The sequence below is a fragment of the Diprion similis genome, chromosome 11, assembly GCF_021155765.1.
Source record: "Diprion similis isolate iyDipSimi1 chromosome 11, iyDipSimi1.1, whole genome shotgun sequence".
NCBI lineage: Eukaryota > Metazoa > Arthropoda > Insecta > Hymenoptera > Diprionidae > Diprion > Diprion similis.
In genome coordinates, this window is record NC_060115.1 from 9,672,439 (window position 1) to 9,693,283 (window position 20,845).

The 20,845-nt window shown below is 40.4% G+C and overlaps 1 protein-coding gene across 1 annotated transcript in view; it reads right to left on the reverse strand.

The window, feature by feature from the left end:
• The window catches only part of LOC124412167 (zinc finger protein rotund-like), a 69,866-nt gene that overhangs the window by 24,142 nt on the left and 24,879 nt on the right, over positions 1-20,845 (reverse strand). The window contains exon 5 of the mRNA XM_046891833.1: positions 15,768-15,943. Within this exon, the coding sequence (XP_046747789.1) occupies positions 15,768-15,943 (176 nt within the window). The remainder of the gene's footprint in view (positions 1-15,767; positions 15,944-20,845) is intronic.

Genomic DNA, 20,845 nt, shown 5'->3' on the forward strand with positions numbered 1-20,845 from the left:
CGAATTTTCTTTAGTCAAGAGTTGTAATTTGATTAAAAATTTGAAATTTTAAGCTATTGGAAGAAAGAATGAGATATAAAGATAAGGAGGAGAAAGAAGGAGGAAAGAAAAAATTACTTTCCTTAATTTGACCACGGATGCCGTTTTGGCTTTGACAATGCAGTTACGTTAGGTGGGCGAGCCGAAGAATGACCCTCGAACAATAAAAGTTTATTATTTTGGAAACATTCTTAAAATCCTTACCTCTGGCTTACCGGCTTATTACTCCCTTAAGCCATGGCTACCACGCTTACTCTCGGTGTTTCTGGCTCGCACGCCTCGAGGGAAAGGATACGAAAAAAAAAAAAACGAAGAAGAAGAAAATGAGCTTAACCCTTGCCTGCATATTCCACAGTGAAAATTGAGCAATAAAAGATGCAACCTTTGCAAACGCCAAACTGCTTCAATATATTCATTTGTTTATTTCTCTATCCCAACCCTTTCGGCTTTAGGGATTTGTCGGGCGATTTTTTCATTCCCTTTTTTTCCTGTAAACCCATCTATCTCTATCCATCGCCACTTCTTTCGTCGCCAAAACTCGGAAGAGTGCACTTAGCAAGGTAACCTCCGAGTACTGAAAACCCTTTTTTTTCTGGGGCAATACCGTAGGTCAATTCGTCCTCGTGGGTCTCGACTCGTTTAGTGGAGGAAACAATTTTTTTTTCCACCGTATTTCTTCACGCTTCACGGTACCCTAAATATCATTTGTATTAAAGCTTCCTGCAGTTTCGAGAAATATGGCACAGCTCTTACTAGAGAAGAAGCGCAACTGCTGCCGGCTGCAGATGCACCCAGTATCGTGTCCACCTATAATCACTTGGTCGAAATCAGTAATTCACTTAAATTTTCCCACCTTGAACAAGTTGCGGGTGTTTTTTCCTCCCCTCATCAACCGCCGAGAGTCACGTGCGAGCACAACTACAAGGAAAAACGAGCGCGGATTCATCATTTGCCACGTTTACGAAAAAAAGAGTAGATATAGATAGGCTCGGGTTTAGGTATGCGGAGTCACCTGGTGCCGTGTGACGTCACGGCACCAACGAGCCACTACGTCATCCCGAGTGGCCAAGTTCGGCGTCTGGACCCCCATGGGTTCCCATGACCTCCACTGACCCCGGTGAAGGTGTTCGGTCCGAGGGGGAGACTGGAGTTCGAGCCGGTCATAGGTCACGCATATGGTCTTAGCCGTTGCCTTACGCAAAATAGCCAGAAATGAGAAAAACCAGCTAAGGGTATTGTAGATGTGCGCTTCGAAGGGAATCGAGAGAAGCGGAAAGGAGTGGGGGATAGTTTTGAAGAAAACAGAAAAATTTCGGTTGCAAATCTGCGCCTATTTTAAAACCACCAAAGCAGGGGGGCTTGGGATCAATTTGAGCCACGGTGTGATATATGGGAGAAAATACCGTCTCCAGCAGGTGGTAGAAGCGATAATTTGGTTGAAAACCGATTCTTTTTAATAATTTCATTGCGAGACAGTCGAGCATCGACTATTCATCGAATTATTATATTCGTGAATGACAGAAATCTCTGCAATAATAGAAGGAAAAAAAAAAAAAAAAAAAACAACCGCAAATTACTTGAATGGCGAACAAAAGCTGAAATGTCAAGACTTTATTTCGAATCTCTTGTAAAATTGTCAAGAATCTGATATACCCATTCGATTTCTATCTTCGATGAAAAAAAAACGTCAGTGAACGTAACGCAGAGCGAAGTCGAAGGAATTTACTAGATTTTCAACGATTTTGAACCGATTGAAAATCAAGTATCGATACCCAAGTTTTGTTTTTCAAATTTCGATATTTTCCATTTCTCAAAGGTATGACATTTTCATAGCTCACGAGTAAAATAACGTTTTAAAAACGCAGTGTACGTTTGTTTCGTATAAAAATTAATAAAAAGTATCAGTTTTCAGCGAAACAAGGCTCGTTGAGTACGAAAATTAGCATTTAGATTATAATATAATTCATTACTTGCCACTTGTTAAAAACGTAAGCCGATCCCGCTTTGTGCTTGGGTACGAGGTATAAGGGCCGAGGTATAGGTGGCGGGCAATCAATGAAACAGGCTAACTAGGGTGTTAACCCATTGACAGGAGGACAGGAGACAGAAACCACAATAAAGAGGAGTCTAACCGGGGAATCAATGTACCTGCGAAGGGCGGACCCCTTAATATTTTGATAGCTCAATGCGCGGGGCACAATGCTATCGAAGAATCTATACGGGAGCTATACCCTTTCAATTGCAGTTCAATACCCAAATTGGTTCGTGCACAATGACGGGCTCGTGGTGTAACCCCTTTAGAAAAGGGCGTGTGCCCCGTTCGACGTTCGGCTTACATTGCAGAGCCGCCGCCGCCGCCGCCATGGCCGTGGCCGTGGCCGTGGCCGCTCCTGAGGGAAGGTGTTACAGATCGGGGAATATCAAAGGATTTTCATCCTCAAAGAACTAGATCGGCAAAAAAGGGACTTATTGGTCGTATACCCCCCTCCCCCCTCTCCGTTCAAAAAGGGGTTGACGCCGATCTTTCTCGCACTGATCTTTATACACGTATACACTGAACCTTTCTGCAGTAACACCCGATTATTCCTTTTTCAACAGCACGCGATCGGTTTGCCGGCACGTTTTTTTCTCGTTCTCTATTGTTCAAATCTGTTATTTTTTTTTTTTCATTTCATTTCATTTCATTTCATTTCATTTCACTCTCTTCTTTGGAGGGATGTTGATTTCGATTTTTCTTTTATACGTACGCGTTTCAATAGAACATCATATCTCTATTGTAACCGCATTGTTTGAGGTGCAAAGTCAACCCGTTTACAATAGATTAGAAGAAAAAAAAAGTGATCGCTTATCGCATTACACGTATCCTGTAAATCATCGATATTCCAGCACTATTAAATAATTATACGCCAAGTATTTTCGAATTCTATCGAGTGAATTGCCTATATTCCTTCAGCAATTACGTTAGCAAAAACTGAATAAGGGTTTCAACAATATACTTTGGAGGGAAAAAAACGGTATTTTTTTGTCTCGATAAATAGTGGCATTACGCTGCACGAGCCTCGCACACGAGTCCCATTGACTTGTTGGACTTTGTTCCTTATCGTCATCGTCTTGAATTTACCCCAAACGGTTTAAACCGTACTTTTTTTTTCTACCATGTAAGCCACGCGCAAGCACGCGCTCTCGACGTTTTTTAACAATAGTTTTCAAATTACGGAAAACCTGCGAACCCAACGAGCGAACGAACCACCGCACGGGTGTGCCATGTAACCGATTTTTTCAGACACTGATACACGAGGTGGCCACGAGCGAAGGAACGCCTTCCCGGTTTTTATACGTTGCGATTTATGTGCTGGATTTTTGAAAATTCGAGGGGAATGAGATGGGGGGAAGAGGGGAAGTAGGAAAAAACGTTTCCCGTTATAGTTGGCACCCCTGGTATACTGCATACGCTTACGATTAGGGGAGTTTTTTCTTCTTTCTTCTCGTTTGGGCGCGTTTCGTGCGTTTTCACCCCAAAAACGAATAGTGAGGGAAAAAAAGGAAAAAGAAAAAAACAAAACGCATAGCGGAGAAGTGTAAGTGAGAGAGAGAGAGAAGGGGAGAAAAAATGCTCCTCTCGGCAACGCGTGTACCACGCGCCACATGGCAGCGTGGCCAGCTTTGTTTGTTTTTTCGCCATTTTTTTAGCACGCTAAGAATTTCATACCAAAATGAATATGGCCTCGGTTTCCCCCTGCCGGGCAGCCCTGCCCAGCGTCCGGCCTGGACCCTTAATTTTTTTCTACCATATATGGGGTACGATCGGGGGGGGGGGGGGGGGGGGTGAAAAAAAACTTATTCAAAAATTTGCCTAACCGTGATGCTGGCGTATGCGTTTGGATACACAAAACGCGCGTTGCCCTGTCCGGTACACAATGGATTTTCGGGTACCGGAGGAATGAAGAAGGATCGAAAAAGCGAGAAAGAGGAGAAAAACGTTCCGGGGCACGCTTCCTCATATTTTTCTTTGAAAGGAAAAACCCGGGTGAAAAATTTTCGACGGTTATATGCCGGCGTTCGTTGATGCGGCTTGAAAATATGAGAAAATTTGCACACTTAAACGGATTACAGATGTTTGCGGGTGTTTACAATGCTCGGAAACCGATTTCTCGATTTCTCTGTCAAGGCAATAATGCCACGGGAGAAGCCTTCTGAGTGACAGCATCGAATCCCGACGCTTAGGTAAGAAATTTTGTATAATCTCTGAGAGGCAGAGCGACGATTTGCGATTGTTGCTGCTGCCAGCTTATACAGCCATTCCGTTGATCGTCGCCTTTGCAGTCTCGCGTCTGTCGCGCCAGCAGCTCCTCCGACACACCCGTATAAATTCATCCGATACCTTTCCTCAACCTCATCCCGTGGAATTGAAAAACAACAAACCGAACGGTCTCGAGAGGAAATTTCGTATATTTCGTCGTCAACTTTGAGGCCGAGATCCTAGCGTGGTAAAATTAGGAAAAAAGGAGCAGAGAAGAAATAGTGGAAGAAAAATTGGGGGAAAAATTCGAGGAACCGCGAATCCAAAGTGGCAAGAATAAAGGCACAATTTTATACGTGTCACTCGATTCTGCGAGACGCAAAGTTATACCGAACCAGCCGCTGTTCGAGGGGGGCTCGACGTGGAATTTCATTGTTTGCCGAATATCCATGACAGACAAATCCGACCTGTCCAAACAGCAGGGCTTTCCGCCACCCACACTAAATCGCTCCCGGTTAGTCTCGGTATGACCGTTTCCAAGTCCCGGGGAAAGACGCCGTGTATATGCATATATACGTCTTACGGCGTCTCGGCGTAGCCGAAAAGTGACCGGGAGGCACTTGTTCGAGCCACTTGGGAACGTCCGTCCGCTCTCTGGTAGTTCGTCTATCTCCTTGGCCCATCCTCAGAAACACACCGAGATCAAAAGTGCCGAAAATTTTGTGTGTTTTTTTTTTATTCTTTTTTTTTCATTTTCTTCTTCGTCTGCTCCCTTCCTTTTCCCTCCAGTGTTCTTTCTCATCGTCGTTCCCTTTTCCTCCCTCTATTTTCTACCCTGTTCCCTCTGTTTGTTTGCAAGATCGAATACTTAGCCGTCCGTGCCAGGAGCCGTTTAAGACCGTACAACTTACGCGGCAACGGATGCGCAGCGTATTCAAAAGTGGATTCTGGATCGCTCAATTCATCCTTTTCCGCCAACCGGGCCTGTTGAGTCAACTTCGACTGTAAATGGGGAAAAACTGGTCATTCGAACTTTTTCAAAACTTTTCGGGACTCGGGATCGGTTCATTCATTTTCATTCATTGACAGGAATAAGACGTCGCAGATTTCTAGAAGAGTTTATACGATTCTGATCGCTTTGGTACCCAGTTAAGTGGTCAAGTTGATTACGCGTAATTTTGGATTGATGCTGCAAATGGTACGTTAAGATGCTTTGATTTACATAAAGACTGATTTTCAACGAACAAAGTGTAACAGGTAGTAAAAAATTGTGTCCTAAACTTATCGAAAATCGTATTTTAGTTATAAATCGTAGCTTAGTTATTTACGAGATCAACAGCGCATCTTCCGAATTAAAAATCTGGTCTGATTTCGATTATCAGAGGCTCCGAACGGACCTCTCGGAAAAAGAAGCAGGGCGGAAAATTGACGAAGAATCTTTGACGTCGCAAGAATCGATAAAGATGAAAAAAGAACCTAGAAGGGAGGGAGAAAAAAAAACACGGGTCATTTGTCAGAATGTTTCAGCGTTGCAGGGGTGTGTATATATATATATACATATACATATATATTTCGTGACCAATCGGTCAAAAAATCGTCGTACTAATTACTTAATTCGTCCGGAAATGTGGAGAATTTGAAAATTGCCCTTCCGTCCGCCTTAGCGCACGCAGGGCGTCTGATCCTGGGCTTCGGGTAGTCCTCGGACCCGGCGCACCGGACACGGAAGAGGAAAAAGAGGGAGTCGACGCGTCGAAATTACAAGTCTTCGAATGATTTCGGTCAACGGTTTCTCGAGTTGCGCCGTCGAGGGGTGGATTTCGCGTCTGTTTGCGCGCGTATCACATGCCCTGATGACCGCGCAGATTTTTGGGTGAAAAAATACGGAATCTCGGATCGCCTGCGGAGCTGTTGCGGCTCCGAATCTTCCTCGTGAACGGAATCCCCTTTCCTCTCATCTCCGCTCCTCTCGACTGGCTCTCCGTCCTCTTCTATTTCTCATTTTCTCCCCGTCCTGGAGCGCGATGCAGTCGAGGGGAGCTCGCTTCACTTCCTAGGGATGCTGCCCCTTCAAGTCAGGTTCCCATGCCCCCTGTATCTCCCGTCCTGCTCTCCGTCGGCCCCTCGAATCCCCCCGCCGTCTAAGGCCCAGTCTGCCACCTGTCCCTGCGTCTGGACCCTATGCGATGTCTTCCTACATGTAGAACAACCCGGAGGGCCCATTGTCTCTTGATTGCAGGTTTTTCAACCGACGTTTCGTGTTTTTTTTTCTTATCTCTTTCTCTCTCTTATTACTATTTTATTATTATGATTTTAGGTTTTTGTTTTTTTAAACCAACTCGGAACTGACCGGTACGACACAGTGAAAATCAACACGAAACAAATAGTTGGGTGACCGTGGAGTTTTTTTTTTTATCTTATTTTTGTTTCTAATTTGTAAGATTGATAAGTTTTCTTCACTCTGTTCTCCGCGTCTCGAAAACCCTAGGATTTCTTTTGATTTAAACTTGATTGCGTAGGGATAATGTCTCTTAACCCTTATGCTGCACACCTTCTGTGTATAACACTGGTGTCAGATCAGAGTCGTTGGAGACCCCGCATCAAAAATCATTGCGTAGAAACGGAGATGTCGATTTAAATAACTTGAAAAAATCCTGGTGGATGATCTTAAACTGTTATGCTTTAAGGCAAATTAGTTATCTTGAGCAGAATGAAATTTCGAATATCAAAAGAAATGTCATAAATCAAAAAAAATACCGGAAATGGATTATTTTACTCAAGAAATCATGACTCACTGTATCGTCAATATTTTTAATTGAAAATTGACCGAGTGATGAAAAAAAGTATTTACAGTGAAGATGCCGTGGGGTCAATTTGACCCCGGTGTGCAGCACAAGAATTAAAGTATATACCTATGTATATTAAACGGTAGCAATAATCGCGATTCCGTATGAATCAAAGAATTAGGCGTGTAACCATTCAGGGAAGAACAATGATATGAGTACAGGATGAAGGACAAGTCGTGGGAAAAAAATAAGGGAAGGAAAGAGCGAGGAGGATGAAGAGAAGAGAAAAGAAGAGGAAAAAAAGGTCGAACCCAAAAGAATTATAATTATACACGGGCGTGTAGCTGTTGATAATTAATTGTACCAAACACGCGCAAAGTTGTGTCTGCATGTGTGTTATATATATGCCGTGTATAATACGCGGTACGTATGTGGGTATATTATACATTAAGTGCATGGTAACTTCCTCTTGAAAAAAAGGCCCGAGGCATTGACTTCTAACTTCCTATAAAATTTTTGGTCCATTTTATTTTATTTTATTCCTTCCTCTCATTCTTCTAACCCCAGAGATTGATTTAGTGGGCTAATGATGAACCGCCACCTTTCCCCCCGCCGTGCTCTGCCTGTCTCGATCCTCGATCCTCGATCCCCGATCCTCTCCACCCCACCCACACGCACGAATTAAGGCTCGGGGTTCTCGTAAAGGTATTTTTTACCTGAGCCCAGCCATCTGGTCAGATTTTGTTTCACAAAAAAATCCATCGGCTTATCAAATATAGACTGCTGCATCGTAGACTTTTCGGGTCTCTCTCTCTCTCTCTCTCTCTCTCACTTCTGGGGCATCGAGTGTGGGAAAAACCACCCTCGAAATAAATTTGATTACATAATGATCAACCCCGAGTCAATTCTGGTTTAGCTATATAACATGCTTTGCCTCTATATACGCAGTGGTAAGATTTTTACGAATGCAGGTTGGCGGTTTTTGATTACAGATAGAGAAAAAAGGGTCGTAATTATAATAAACATTTATGTTTTTTTTTTGTTATTATTATTTTTCTTTTTTTTTTTTTACAGTGTAACTTGGAGTTCCATTTCATATCGGACTCCTTGTTGACTATGCATGCATACCGATACGATAACGTTTGTTGATAATTTTTGTTAAAAATGATATAAACCTTGCTTTCATTGTACCATAGACATCGCGAAGGTGAACCCTTACATACGCACAACGGTGATTACGAGCAAGCCGCTGCAATAAACTCCACATATATTGTGTATGTTCACTGCGCATATACATATAGGTATATTATAGAAGTGATAAAGCATGACGATAATTAATTTTATTACACTTCAATTCTCAAGAGAATCGGCTACCGAATCACGGGCTTGTGTGATCGCACACGGACGCGGCAGCAAGGCCCATTTTCGTTAGTCCCGCCAATAAAGAAGGAGATAAAACCAGCATCACTGGGCCCCGGGACCCGGCAAAAGGGGCATTTCGTGATGAGGCCCGCCGCCACGCGAGTTTACGACCCGATCCGTTCACTTTTAGTTTTCCTTTACCAAATTCCCCCCTTGAAGCCCAACATTCGTACCATTATATAACTTTACCTGCAAGCTGAATTCGACGACGCTTTACGTCATTTACTATTTTAACCTATTCAGGTTTTTAACCCCAAAAAATGCCACGCGACTCCGAGTCTCTCTGCGTAAAGTCAAATGAAAAAAGGACGAGGAAAAAAAGGGTCAAAAACGAGAAGAAAAAATGAAATAACACGAAGAGGAAAAAACACTAATGAGCGGACACATAAGGAAAAATCCACCCATAAATTGCTTCGAGGTGTTTAACAGTTTGCGGAAAGAAATCGCGCGTAATTTTTTTTTTTTTCAAATGAAGAATTCAAAATTCTCTCACCTCTGTTTTCCGTATATTATTTTTCAATTTATTCCTTAATTTGTTTTTCCAGTTTTTTTTCGCTACGGATTTCAGATTCAACGCATGTTTCCATCCCGGAGACGTTTTAATCAACCGGCTCGGACTCGGGTTTGATTAATTATTTTTTCACAAAAATCTTTGGCGTTCGTTCGGCGTGTGTGTGGATTGCGTGAGATATTTAAAATACGAGAAACCTACGGGTTTCGGGTTCACGCGAGTACCTACGCATCGAGTCTCCTGTGCAGTATACACCTATAAAGTACATCCACGCGACTCACGTGACGACAACGTCGGCTACGAGGAAGAAACGAGATGCGAAGTGAATAGCTTTTGGATCAGGTGCCCGGGTGCCCGAGCAGTGCAACAGCAGCAGCAGCAGCGCAGCAGCAGCAGCTAGCCTCCCACGCCAGACAATAGTCTTTAAGCCTTAGACTGAACATGATACCCTATTTACTCCCTATATACTAAATTTCTAAGTCCTATATGCCACATAACGTCATAGGTGTGGGCACACACGCGATCCTATACGTACACCATCGTGCGGCTACACAATACGCGGAATTATGTAACCCTGAATGCCTCACAAAGATATATACCTATGCACATTATATACACACACACACACACACACGAAGAGATAGGTGGATAGAAATAGAAAGAGAAAGAGAGATTTGGGGGGGGGGGGAGACTAGCTTTTCAATACCACGTTGTATACATGATCGAAAATCTCGATAACTTTCCGAGGAGCGGTGTGAACTTGTCCTCGATTAGATCGAATCTATGGTATTCGTTTTATATATATATATACAGGTATATATATTATATATATATATACGATGCTGCTGCAATGATCGGCGATCGCTCATCTATTCGGCTATAAGGATATATCTTCGCCTTGTTGTCGTTTTAACACCATAGGATACGAGCTTCTGTATTCAATATTTCACTCGGTAATCCTATTCCGAAAGAGAAATTTATCTTCTGGTCACGTTTTTGATAAGTGAAAGAAAGATACAGATTATTCATGAGTAAATTTTTTTTTTTTACTTCGTTATGAAAAATCAGAGGTATATAGGTAAACTTGAGGATCATTAAAGTTGATTCTATTTGAGATTTATAATCAATAATTTATTATTATATTTACCTGAATAAAATTGAATGCCTATTTTTTCGGCAAAATTATTTGGTTATAAACTGTTATGAAAAGAAAAAAAAAAAAAAAAATAGGTAATCGTAGCAGCAGAAAAAAGTTGCGTAAACAGTTTCGTCGACTAATTCAATGAAAATACGATTTTCAGCGATATTTTTAAACTGTTCATTAGCTCAAATCGAATAGGATGGAATTTTATTTTCTGAGAAATTTACAAACCCTGACAATTAAACTCAGATTAATAATAGACTCTGAACTCATACTAAACTGTTCAACTATAATTAATTGCTCATAACTATCAATAAACTGAAATGAGTTTCTAAACGCGTAAGTCTTGAATAATTGTCCTAACGATTTATTTTCCCAAGTCGATTGATTCCGATCTTCTTGATCTAAAATCGATATTTTCCCAACATTAATTCTTACACATCACAATGTAGAATTTATTATTTTTGCACGATCAAATTCTGTGCTTTGCAAAAGACGTAGAAGAAGAAGAAGAAGAAAACGAAAAAAAAGAATAAGCGACAAACTACTACCACAGATTAGTTCATAATAAAAAAGAAGAGGACAAATTCAGATCAAAAAGAAAAAAATTTCAAGTGAGATAGCGTTACTATTGAAAAGTGAGACGAATCAAACATGTGTTATAGGCGTAGATACACAACAAGTACACAACCCAACCTAGGATCAAAGTGAGACGAGCTGCATTCGATTAGAATTAGATCTGAGCCGATGTTTTTAGAATAGAGTATGGGCCCGGGGCCCGTCCGAGAGGGGATGCTGCCCACAAAAGGGCTAAAAAAAAGAGAAAGAGAGCGAGAGAGAGAGAGGAAAAAAAATTGGGTGGAAAAAATGACAGGCCTCTCGCTACCGTGCGTGATGAGGCCAGATGAGGCCCGATGAGGCCCCGGCTCGTATACCCGCCGCGGCATCGGGGCTCTCAATGGGGCCTCACGCAACTCGCCAGCGCATCGAATAAGATCTCGAGCGTTTTTTCTCTTTCCTTCCCCCCCCCCCCCCCCCTCTCGTTTCCTTCTCTCACCACTTGTCAGCCTACACCATAGTATTCCAGATTTTCGAAATGACCCTCGGAAGTGGAATATTCGTTCCTATTTTATGCGGATTGTCGACGACACGACGGTCTTCGATGATTTTTCGTAATTATGACGTGGAATATACTAGGGAGGTGAGTAAGAGGAGTAAACAAACAACGGGAACAGAGAAAAAGAAACGATCGAATCCATCGCGATAGTTTAGTATCGGCTATCGAATCCGCAGCTTACGTATCTTCTTTCATCTTCATCTCCCATTACAATCCACGGTCAAAATAGACGAGGGCCCAGCGAGGCCCAGCCAACCCGAGTACCTAGCCGGGGCTAGGGAATAAGGAGAGGCTGGCAGAGAATAATCGGGCCTCACGCAACTTGCCAGCTCATCAAATAAGGCCTAGAGTTTTATTTATGAATACAATTTTTGTTTTTCTTTCTTTTTTTCTTTCTTTCTCTACTTTTTTTTAACTCCCCTTATTTCTCTCTTACACGAATCGAGGTAGAGAATTTTGCGGTGACTCGCGCGCGCGTTTTCGATCTGCAAATTCGTCGCGGTAGCAACGTTAAGATCCGAAAATTTCGTTCTCGGACAAAGTTGTGAATTTTTTTTTTTTTTTTGTTCTTTGGAAGAGCGATTGATCCGTAATAAATTTTCAACGTCACTTATAACTCTTCAGAAAAAATGACTCGAATCATCCCATAAGAAATTCCCCCTTCTGCACGTATTGCACGTTATAATATTACATATATATAAGCGTAAAAAAAGCGGAGAGAAAAGTAGGAAGTGTATTTGTACAAATCTGGGTTACGACGGTGCATCAGCGGTGTGTATTTTGTAGGTGGGTTGATTTTTTTCATTTTCTATTTAACGTTACACAGCTAAACTCGTGTGCATTCCTCTTCTATACGCACATGCATATATACTCTTACACAATCTGGAGTTTCTACATTGCCTTTCACAGATATAGGCAGAGATATATAACCGCTTCGGGTTCATAGAGCATCCGGTTAATTACATTCACTCTGTACATATACACACAATCCGCGGTATGTGTGTCCTTAACTTTCTGCGTAATGAAATTCCTTATTTTATTCGCTTTCGTTCTATCGCACATTCGCGCCCCTGACTTGATAATAAAATATTCTGCATCCCCGCCTGCGTGCCGTACCGATCGCGAGTAATTTTTCCTTGGGAAATGAGTAAACGATAGAGTAGCAAAAAAAAAAAAAAAAAAAAAAGAAAGTAAAAGACAAAAAGTCCTCCCGGCGTAAAATCACCGATTACTTCGATAACCGAAAGGTGTCAATTTCGAGATGCGAAGTGGCGAGGGAAGAACACCTCGATCAGGAGTCGAGAGGGACGAATAAAGAAGATCAATTGAGAAAGATGAGAAAGATGAGGACCAAGAAGAAGAAAAAGGAGAGGGAACGCTGCACGGCGGTGGGGGGACTCAGCCCGGGACGAGGGTACAGAGGGGAGACAGGATGCTGTGCCGTCACGGTACACTAGCCCCCGGACTTGAATCCCGGCCCTCCGGCAAAGAAGGCATATAGCCTTGCCTCCCCTCCCCTCCCCTCGCCTCCCTTCGCCGCGCCTCGCCTCGCCTTGCCGAAGCCTTCGTATTTCTACAAGATCCACGTACGTGAATATATATATATATATATATACACACACACACACATATGTTCGTCCAGACTTGCCTCGCTCGACACTTACATGCGTCCGCTGCTCCTTCGCGGCGTCGGTATTACGCGCCTTCGATAATGTATGGGTAAATATACAGAAATAAACCGAGTCTATATGCTCCCTTGTTAGAATTTACACACGCTTAAAAAGCGTCCACATTTCGGTGTGAATAGATTTTATTTTATTTTTTTCCCTACTTCTGTTCTTTATTCTATTCTGCTTTACAGAATTATTGAAAAATCTTATACGTTTGATATTAAGATCCGTTGATGTTCATTTTTAATAGAGTGTGTTCAAAAATTTTAAGCCCTGGTACAGTTTCTGTCAGAGCTTAAGTTCGGACTTTGCAAATACGGATTGTATATAGAGGGAAGAATTTTTTGAAACGAAAAACAGTGTTTGAAAAAGAAAAAAAAAAAAACAGACGCGCGTGTACTTTAGTGATTTTGACTCGATGACGGGAGATATTTGTGATGAGAAGATTTTCGGAGTGGGAATAATATATACGGAAATGAAATTTTATCCAATGGCTGAGACTGTTGAAACTTCCGAGAAGAATTATTTCTACAGCGATAAAAATAAGCTCGAATAAGACGCGTCGAATTTGATGAAACGACACATAGACGGATACGCGAAGAAGACCGAGGGTGGAGAAATGATTGAATTAGCTAAACATTCGTTCGGGATTAGTCAAGATTAAATATTTACTTGAAACGTGTAATGAATATAGCTTGATAGAAATAAATGTCAGTCAAAATGAACCGATTCTCGTTTGATACCGACCACAATATCCCCCCTGGATATGTATCGGGTGACTATTCAATCGCCCAGACGTTGAATAAGTAAATAAATAAATAAATAAGCAAATAAACAAATGAGGAAATGCGGTGAAAATTAAATCGTGTTCTTTCTCCCTACGAAGGTACAAGTCATTCTGAATTAGGTATAAACCTGCGGCTTCGAGAGCTCGATTGTTTTAAGGGGTAGATCGTACAAATGCGGGGGATAAATGTGTTACGCGAGAATGAAGGAAACCTCGGACCCATACTTACTTGCGGGATTAGCTCAAAGTACTTATGTATAGCCGGCTACGGTTCGGCTGGCCTGACCTATCCTAACCTTTGAAATCCCGTCGTAAAGTGGAAAATATTTGTCCAACAACTCAATTTTCTAAAATCGCTTCAACCCTTTTAGCTACCTGCTTATGGTCGGGCCCGTAGCCAAGGCCCATGGTATATTACACCACAAGGACTGGTGTCCCGTGAATGGTCGGTGTTTTACAACAGTGGCACTAACCCCAACACCTCTCCCTTCTGCCTTTTGTCGACGGATCTACCGAGGAGATCGTCGTAAAGGGTTAACGTACTGTAAAACAAGCCATTTATTCAGATTAAGTAAGAGTAAAAAAAGCAAGAAATAAAAATGCCGGAAGCAGGGAAAGAGGAAAATTTGTACAGTTAGGTGCCGTTTTATTGACCCTAATTATTTACTACAACTTTTAACCCCTTCGTTGCTAGATATGTTTTGGAATACTCGCCATTTTCGAACGACAAAAGAAATTTTCATACCAAAAGTATTTTGTTGAAGCTGGTCATGTTGTAATCAAACGAATATATCACTTGACTCAGATAATCGTTTCCCTTCGTGTGATATACTGGATGAAATTTCAGGCTTATCGAAATTCATTCTAGTCTCTTTATTCCCAGCAATCGACGAGGGTCAGCTTATTAAAACAAAACTAGCCATGTATTCCTATAATATAAACAATTTCGTAAATCGTTGATGAAGAAGACTTGATTGATCAAAATCATGTTGGTAATTCGATGTAAGGTGACTGGTTTCGCATTTTCCCGACTCCTTTTCATCTCGACAAAAGGGCCAAGTATCTATAATCCGCTTTTCTTTATCCCTCTATTGGGATATTGTACACAACCGTTTCGCCGTGTGTACACGTCTTAACGCGTGTAAAATTAAGTACGTTTCATGAAGGTAATTTGTAGAGGTGTAAAACGTAGCTCATTTACAGGTACGAATGAAGAATAAGCGACAGCGAACGAACGTTATAGAATAGCGACGCAGGTTTTGTGTGTGGCAAACAATGCTGCCGCACGGTGTAAAATCAAAGCAAGGTATTATTCGCCGGAGCACCAGTAGCTCCACCACTCCGGCAACTAATTATAACAGACGGTTAATTAGGTAATTAACAAAAACTGATTAGCTTTTAGCGCACGCGTAGGGTATAACGGTCAGCATTATGTATAGGTAGGTATATCCATACCCATACCCATACCCATAACGATATTTTACGACCCTTTCACAACGTCTGGGTAAAAGAAGTAGAAAATAATCAACGATAGAATAAGAAAAGAGAGAGAAAAAAAAATGTCTACAAAATACAAGAGCGATAGTTATAAACGAGAATTCAGTGGACTGGGGAAAGCGATGGAGAAATAAAAAAAGCACACACAGTGTATCTAATCCATCGGCGTTGTACGAGCCGCAGTTTTCGATCGTTTGATGTGTGACTTGATCAAGTTCTGCATGGTAAGTCGGTTTCCATACCGGGATAAAGTGTTAGAATAATAAAAACGCGTATATCCGCGATCATCTCGTTTATATAACCGGGCCCCGATAGACGCGGGGCCCATTCGATATGGGCTAGGCGGCGGTAAGATCGTCAGGGACGCAGTTTCCGTCGGAGCCGAAGGGGGTCCACTGACCCCGGGCCGGGTACATAAGCATACGTAGTAAGTATCGTGGATAAGCAGCGTGGTCGTTCGATTGCGGCGTTACCCCTCATCTTAAAGCCGTTTTTTCACCAATTTAGAAGTGTCTACCGTTCACCGTTACGACAACAACAAATTTGCGGACACTCACCTGCGGGCACATTTTGCACTGATATTTTCGCGGGGGATGCGAGTGCGGACCTCCGAGGTGCGGATTCAAATGAGACGGATGAGACGGTTTGACTGTCAGAGGCTGCGGCACAACCAGCAGACTCGCAGGCGGACTTCCGCTGCTGCTTCCGCCCGCTCCTCGGTACTGATCATCTGCTGTTAAATCAGAAGAAGAAAATTTATTTATTTAACCATATATGTATCTATATATATATACATGTATATTAGGGTGGCGCAAAAAAACCGGCTAATTTTTTTTTTGAGTCTCGTGGGAGAAATGTTGGTTTTTGATGTTTTAAGAGCCCACTCCAAAGGACAGCTCAAAAAAAAATTTTTAAGAGGTCGCTTCAAATTTTTTAAAATGTCAGAAATCGTCAAAAATTTAAATTAAAAATATTATATTTTCAGTATTTTGTTTGATTTTTAATTCATGTCGTGGTGTATATTGTTATTGATTCTTTCTCACTAAATTGAAGAAAAAAAATGTATGAAATTTTAATATGAATATTAAAAGGTCGCTCGAAAAGATCTAAAGAAATGCACCAAAAAATTAAAAAAAAAATTATGAGCAACCTCTCAAAATTAAAATTTTGAACTGAAACTTTCGGAAACTTATTTTTTTTTTTTTTGTCTATAAAATTATACCGTAACGAGGAAAAGAATTAGAAAAAAAATCGATTGTTAACGATTTCTGACGTTTTAAAAAATGTGGAGCCACTTCTTAAAATTTTTTTTTTTGCACTGTCGTTTGGAGTGGTCTCTTAAAACACAAAAAACTAACATTTTGACACACGAGACTCAAAAAAAAAAAAAAAATAGTCGATTTTTTTGCGCCACCCTAATATATATAGTTGGAATGACAATAAATTCGCGTGGTAACTTTCTCAAGCGATCTAATATATTATATTAACATACAACATGTGTTGCAGAAGAACGCTCATCAAAGAAACAGGATTTTGTTCGTCTTTAAAACGATACATATCGTTATATTGGCGATAAAATTGTATTTTGTTTATTCGATGCAGTGATTAAATAGTAATGATCTCGGCAGTTGCAGTGTTTCTGGGTAAGGCGACGACATTGTGAAGGAGAAGGATGAGGATGAAGAGGTGGCGAGGAGGTGGGATGATCAAAGGTTATTTGCAGGGAGCAAGGTGTGCGGTTAAATATACATCTCGATCAATACGTAGGTATATCGCGAGTGATGTATTCCGTGGTGAGGTTTGAGGCGTCGAGAGAGAGAGAGAGAGAGAGAGAGAGAGAGAGAGAGAGAGAGCAGATCTGAATAGGATTCAGGTGGCTACGTAATCACGTATGTAAATGATAATTATCAGGTTCAAGCTCGCTAGAAAGATCAATTAGTTACGTTGTGTTATGCGTTATGTCGGTAGAATGCCTGAAACGCCGAGAGACAGAGGGAGAAACACAAGTCTATAGTATATACGATGGTTCATGGATGCGAGAGATCTCTCTCGATTTATTGCACATATGTGGAGAGACGACCTCCCGTCACTTTACTGACGCAATATGCAAGCAGCGTGCAAGGGGCAAGGATCTTTACGGTTGCAAGGCCGCTTGAACCTGTGCACAAACCTGTGTCATTAAACATTCTAGGTTTAATGCTCAATGCATGCTGGCTGGCTGCGATCTCTTCTGTCTCGCTAACGCTAACGCTAACGACATAAGCTGATCTTTTCTCAAGAAAACCTTATACGCGACTTTCCGCTCCTCATTACCACTTGTGTTAATAACCGCATTGCGTTCAAACGAGATTATACACATTTTTTCAAGCCACACTACACTGCAACAGTTGTTTCCACCTGTGTGTGTGTGCATTTGTGCATAGGTATTTCCACAACAAACTGCAAGCTATAAAGGTGATCCACGGTGCATGGACGATAAAAAATATCTCTCTTCGCGCTGAAAGGCAAATATAGGTCGGACATCCGTTCGTTTAATAATTACTACTTCTCGTCAGATTTACCTAACGTGCTTGCCTCGGTTTCGTTTTCGCGTCAAGAGGAACGGAGAAAAAATTATTTATTTTTTTTTTATTTTTTTTTTTAGGCGTAACTTATAGAAATAATAAACAAAAATCACACTTTTCAAAAGACAGTTTGACAAAAAAAAAAAAAAAAAAAAAAAAAAAAAAAAAAAAAAAAAACAAGTACAAAAATCTGTAAACTCATTTGCCGAAATAATGGAACCCTTGAGCAATCGATGGGAAAGCAAATATCAGACTTGAAATGTGCAAATGACAGTCAAGTATTATCTATAATAGTTTATCGCTATGTTTCATTGCCCAATGACAGATAATGAAAAGCTGAATTTGTCTTGCGCTAGTTCGAGAATAAATATCCAGCAGGATGAAAAAGGTCCGGGAGTTTGAAAACAGAATGACAGAAGAAACTTGATGGTTATCGTAAATTTGCAATTCCTACAAGTTACGTAAATTGTGTGTGTTCTCGACAATGTAATGCTTGACGATAAGCGATGAATCAATCTCACTTGTATTTAACCACACGTTAAAACTTATACAATACCTACTTATTATATTAGCGAATAGATGAGCGTAAAGAAAAGAGATGAATTTTTTTTAAAGCGCAAATCAGTACACGTGAGACGTGCATTTTTCGTTCAAACAAATTTTAAAGTTTGCAAACATTTATACATTTTACAGTCCTGGCAAATATTTACGCTACGGTGTTATCCGTGGATACTTCACTATGTACTTATTTCTTCTTGAATCCGCAGCCGTGTTTAGAAAGCCTCTACAACCAGTAAGTCCAAACCGCGTTGCAAATCCACTCACGTGTATAATAAATACACATATAATACCCGAAGGCGTAAACGCGTTTGCAGAATTTTTAATTAATAAATGTTTTCTTTTTTCCTCTAATATCATGCAAATTTTTTTTTTGCGGTTTACCAACGAATGCATAATTCGTGGTTAAAGTCGCGTACCTATATTGCTATGCAGCCTCGAATACCTACTCAGTTGAGAATCTCATTTGCGACTCGGGACGCTCTGAGGTATCGGAAAATTGTAATTCATCGTTTCAGTGCTCGTAATCGCCGTTCGCGGACTTGGTTCGAACTGATATAAAATAGTAACCCACTGTCCAAGTCGGTCATAGATGGATTGTAAGGTGCGTGGGCCACACATGCCATGCTCCGAAGACCAGTGCCGCAGTGACATATGACGTCATAGCCCACCGCCCGCGGCTTCGTAACGAAGTTTGAAAGTCTTGGTGGATGGTGTTCGTTTATTACTATTACTATTTATTGTTGATACTTTGTAGTTTTTTTTTCCTTACTTATCCTTCTCCTTTTCAATTTTTCCCAACAATCTATAGCGCGAACCATTTATTATACACTGCGTAAACACATGATGACCAGGAGGGAAGAAATTGATTAAAATTATTATCATTTGTTATATCAAATGAAATTTTGTTTGGTTGAAATAAGAGACAGCGAATAATTCGGCGATACGAGTGATTTTTTTAATCACCGATTCTTCGATTCAAATCACAAATATACGTGGATATGGATCTATAATCTTTCAACCGAATGACTCGAGAGAGAGAATAAGAAAAAATAAATGTAATAAAAATTGTGTTTACCGTCATACGATCGGAAGAAAGTAAGATTAAAAATGTCCATTACGAATAAATTGGTTTTTCCCGGTAAAGCTGCGGTGGTTATAAATTTAAATTTTGTGTCAAGTTTACGCGGGTATATTGTTAGGCCTGGTAAGTTTTATACGTATTGCATACATACATAGTTGAAAATTATCATTGCACTGATGAACGTGGGAACCCGACAATTATTTTCATTGTACACATGAAATTGTTTTTCTACTCTGTCACGCGTTAACGCTTACAGCGTTGTATTATATTATATTCAATGTACACACCATGCAACGGAGATAATAACTAAAGCCGACAAACTCTCTGGTTTGACACGAGCGAGTTGACCGTCACGACTCGTTGATGCTCGTTCTATTTTCTATTTGTTCCGGCCGTTTGAAAATTTGACGTAACGTAAATTATAACGAGGATATAAAGTTGGCTGAAAACTGGATATAAGATAAACCGACGATGCATTCAGGCACAGATTTGGTTTAAAAAAATTCAGCGTATATTTAGTAAGGAAAAAAAAAAAAAAAAATATGATAAAAATAAAAAGTCGGTAATCGTACTTGATTAATAATTATCACTGGTTCACTCTTACTCGATATATTTATAGCAAGTAATAAAACGAATATACGTGTACGTATATAATATTAAAAAAGTAAACGATTAAATCGTAAATAATAACCTGCATAATCAAGTTGAAATTCCAGCAACATGACGGTGAATAAAAAAAAAAAAAACCACCGCACTTCAAACCTTACAGTTTGCCTGTTTTTTGACTGTTAACTTTTTTCAAATTTATTCCCGGGGTCAATTATGCCAGACTTTTTTCAGTCAGTTGTGTATGATTTAATGTATAGCGACGAACGAAACGGATTGAAAAAAAAAAAGAAAAGAAAAAGGCAAAAATAGTCGCGATTTTTGTTTCAGTCGTGAAATTGTCCAAAAATTAAATCATTGATACAGGTGTAATATTTAAAAAAAATGATGACGGAAAGACGAAAAATTTCAACCGAACTATCTTAACAACGATCACAGACTGATGACTAAATCCACGTATATATGCAGTTCAACCCGGATTAAAATTGCATAAAAGAATATCAGTTAAGTGTGTATAGTGAGCTGATACTTTTTTTTTTTTTATTATTGTAATTTTCAATTTATATTTTGTTTCAAAACTCGTCGCAATCAGACAAAAACTTGTATATATCTGTAATGACTGACGAATTAACATTCTTATGTCTTATTTAATTTAATCGAATTTTTTTCTCTTTACCCCAATATCACAACAGACGGAACGTGATTTTTTTCTATCAACTTTACTAAACGGAGTGATGAAGTGTGCAATTTATTTTACATAGAAACTTTTTTTTCCCCGAGTCAGGATTCGGAAATTTGTGCGGTCGGTCATTTGCAAAAAAGA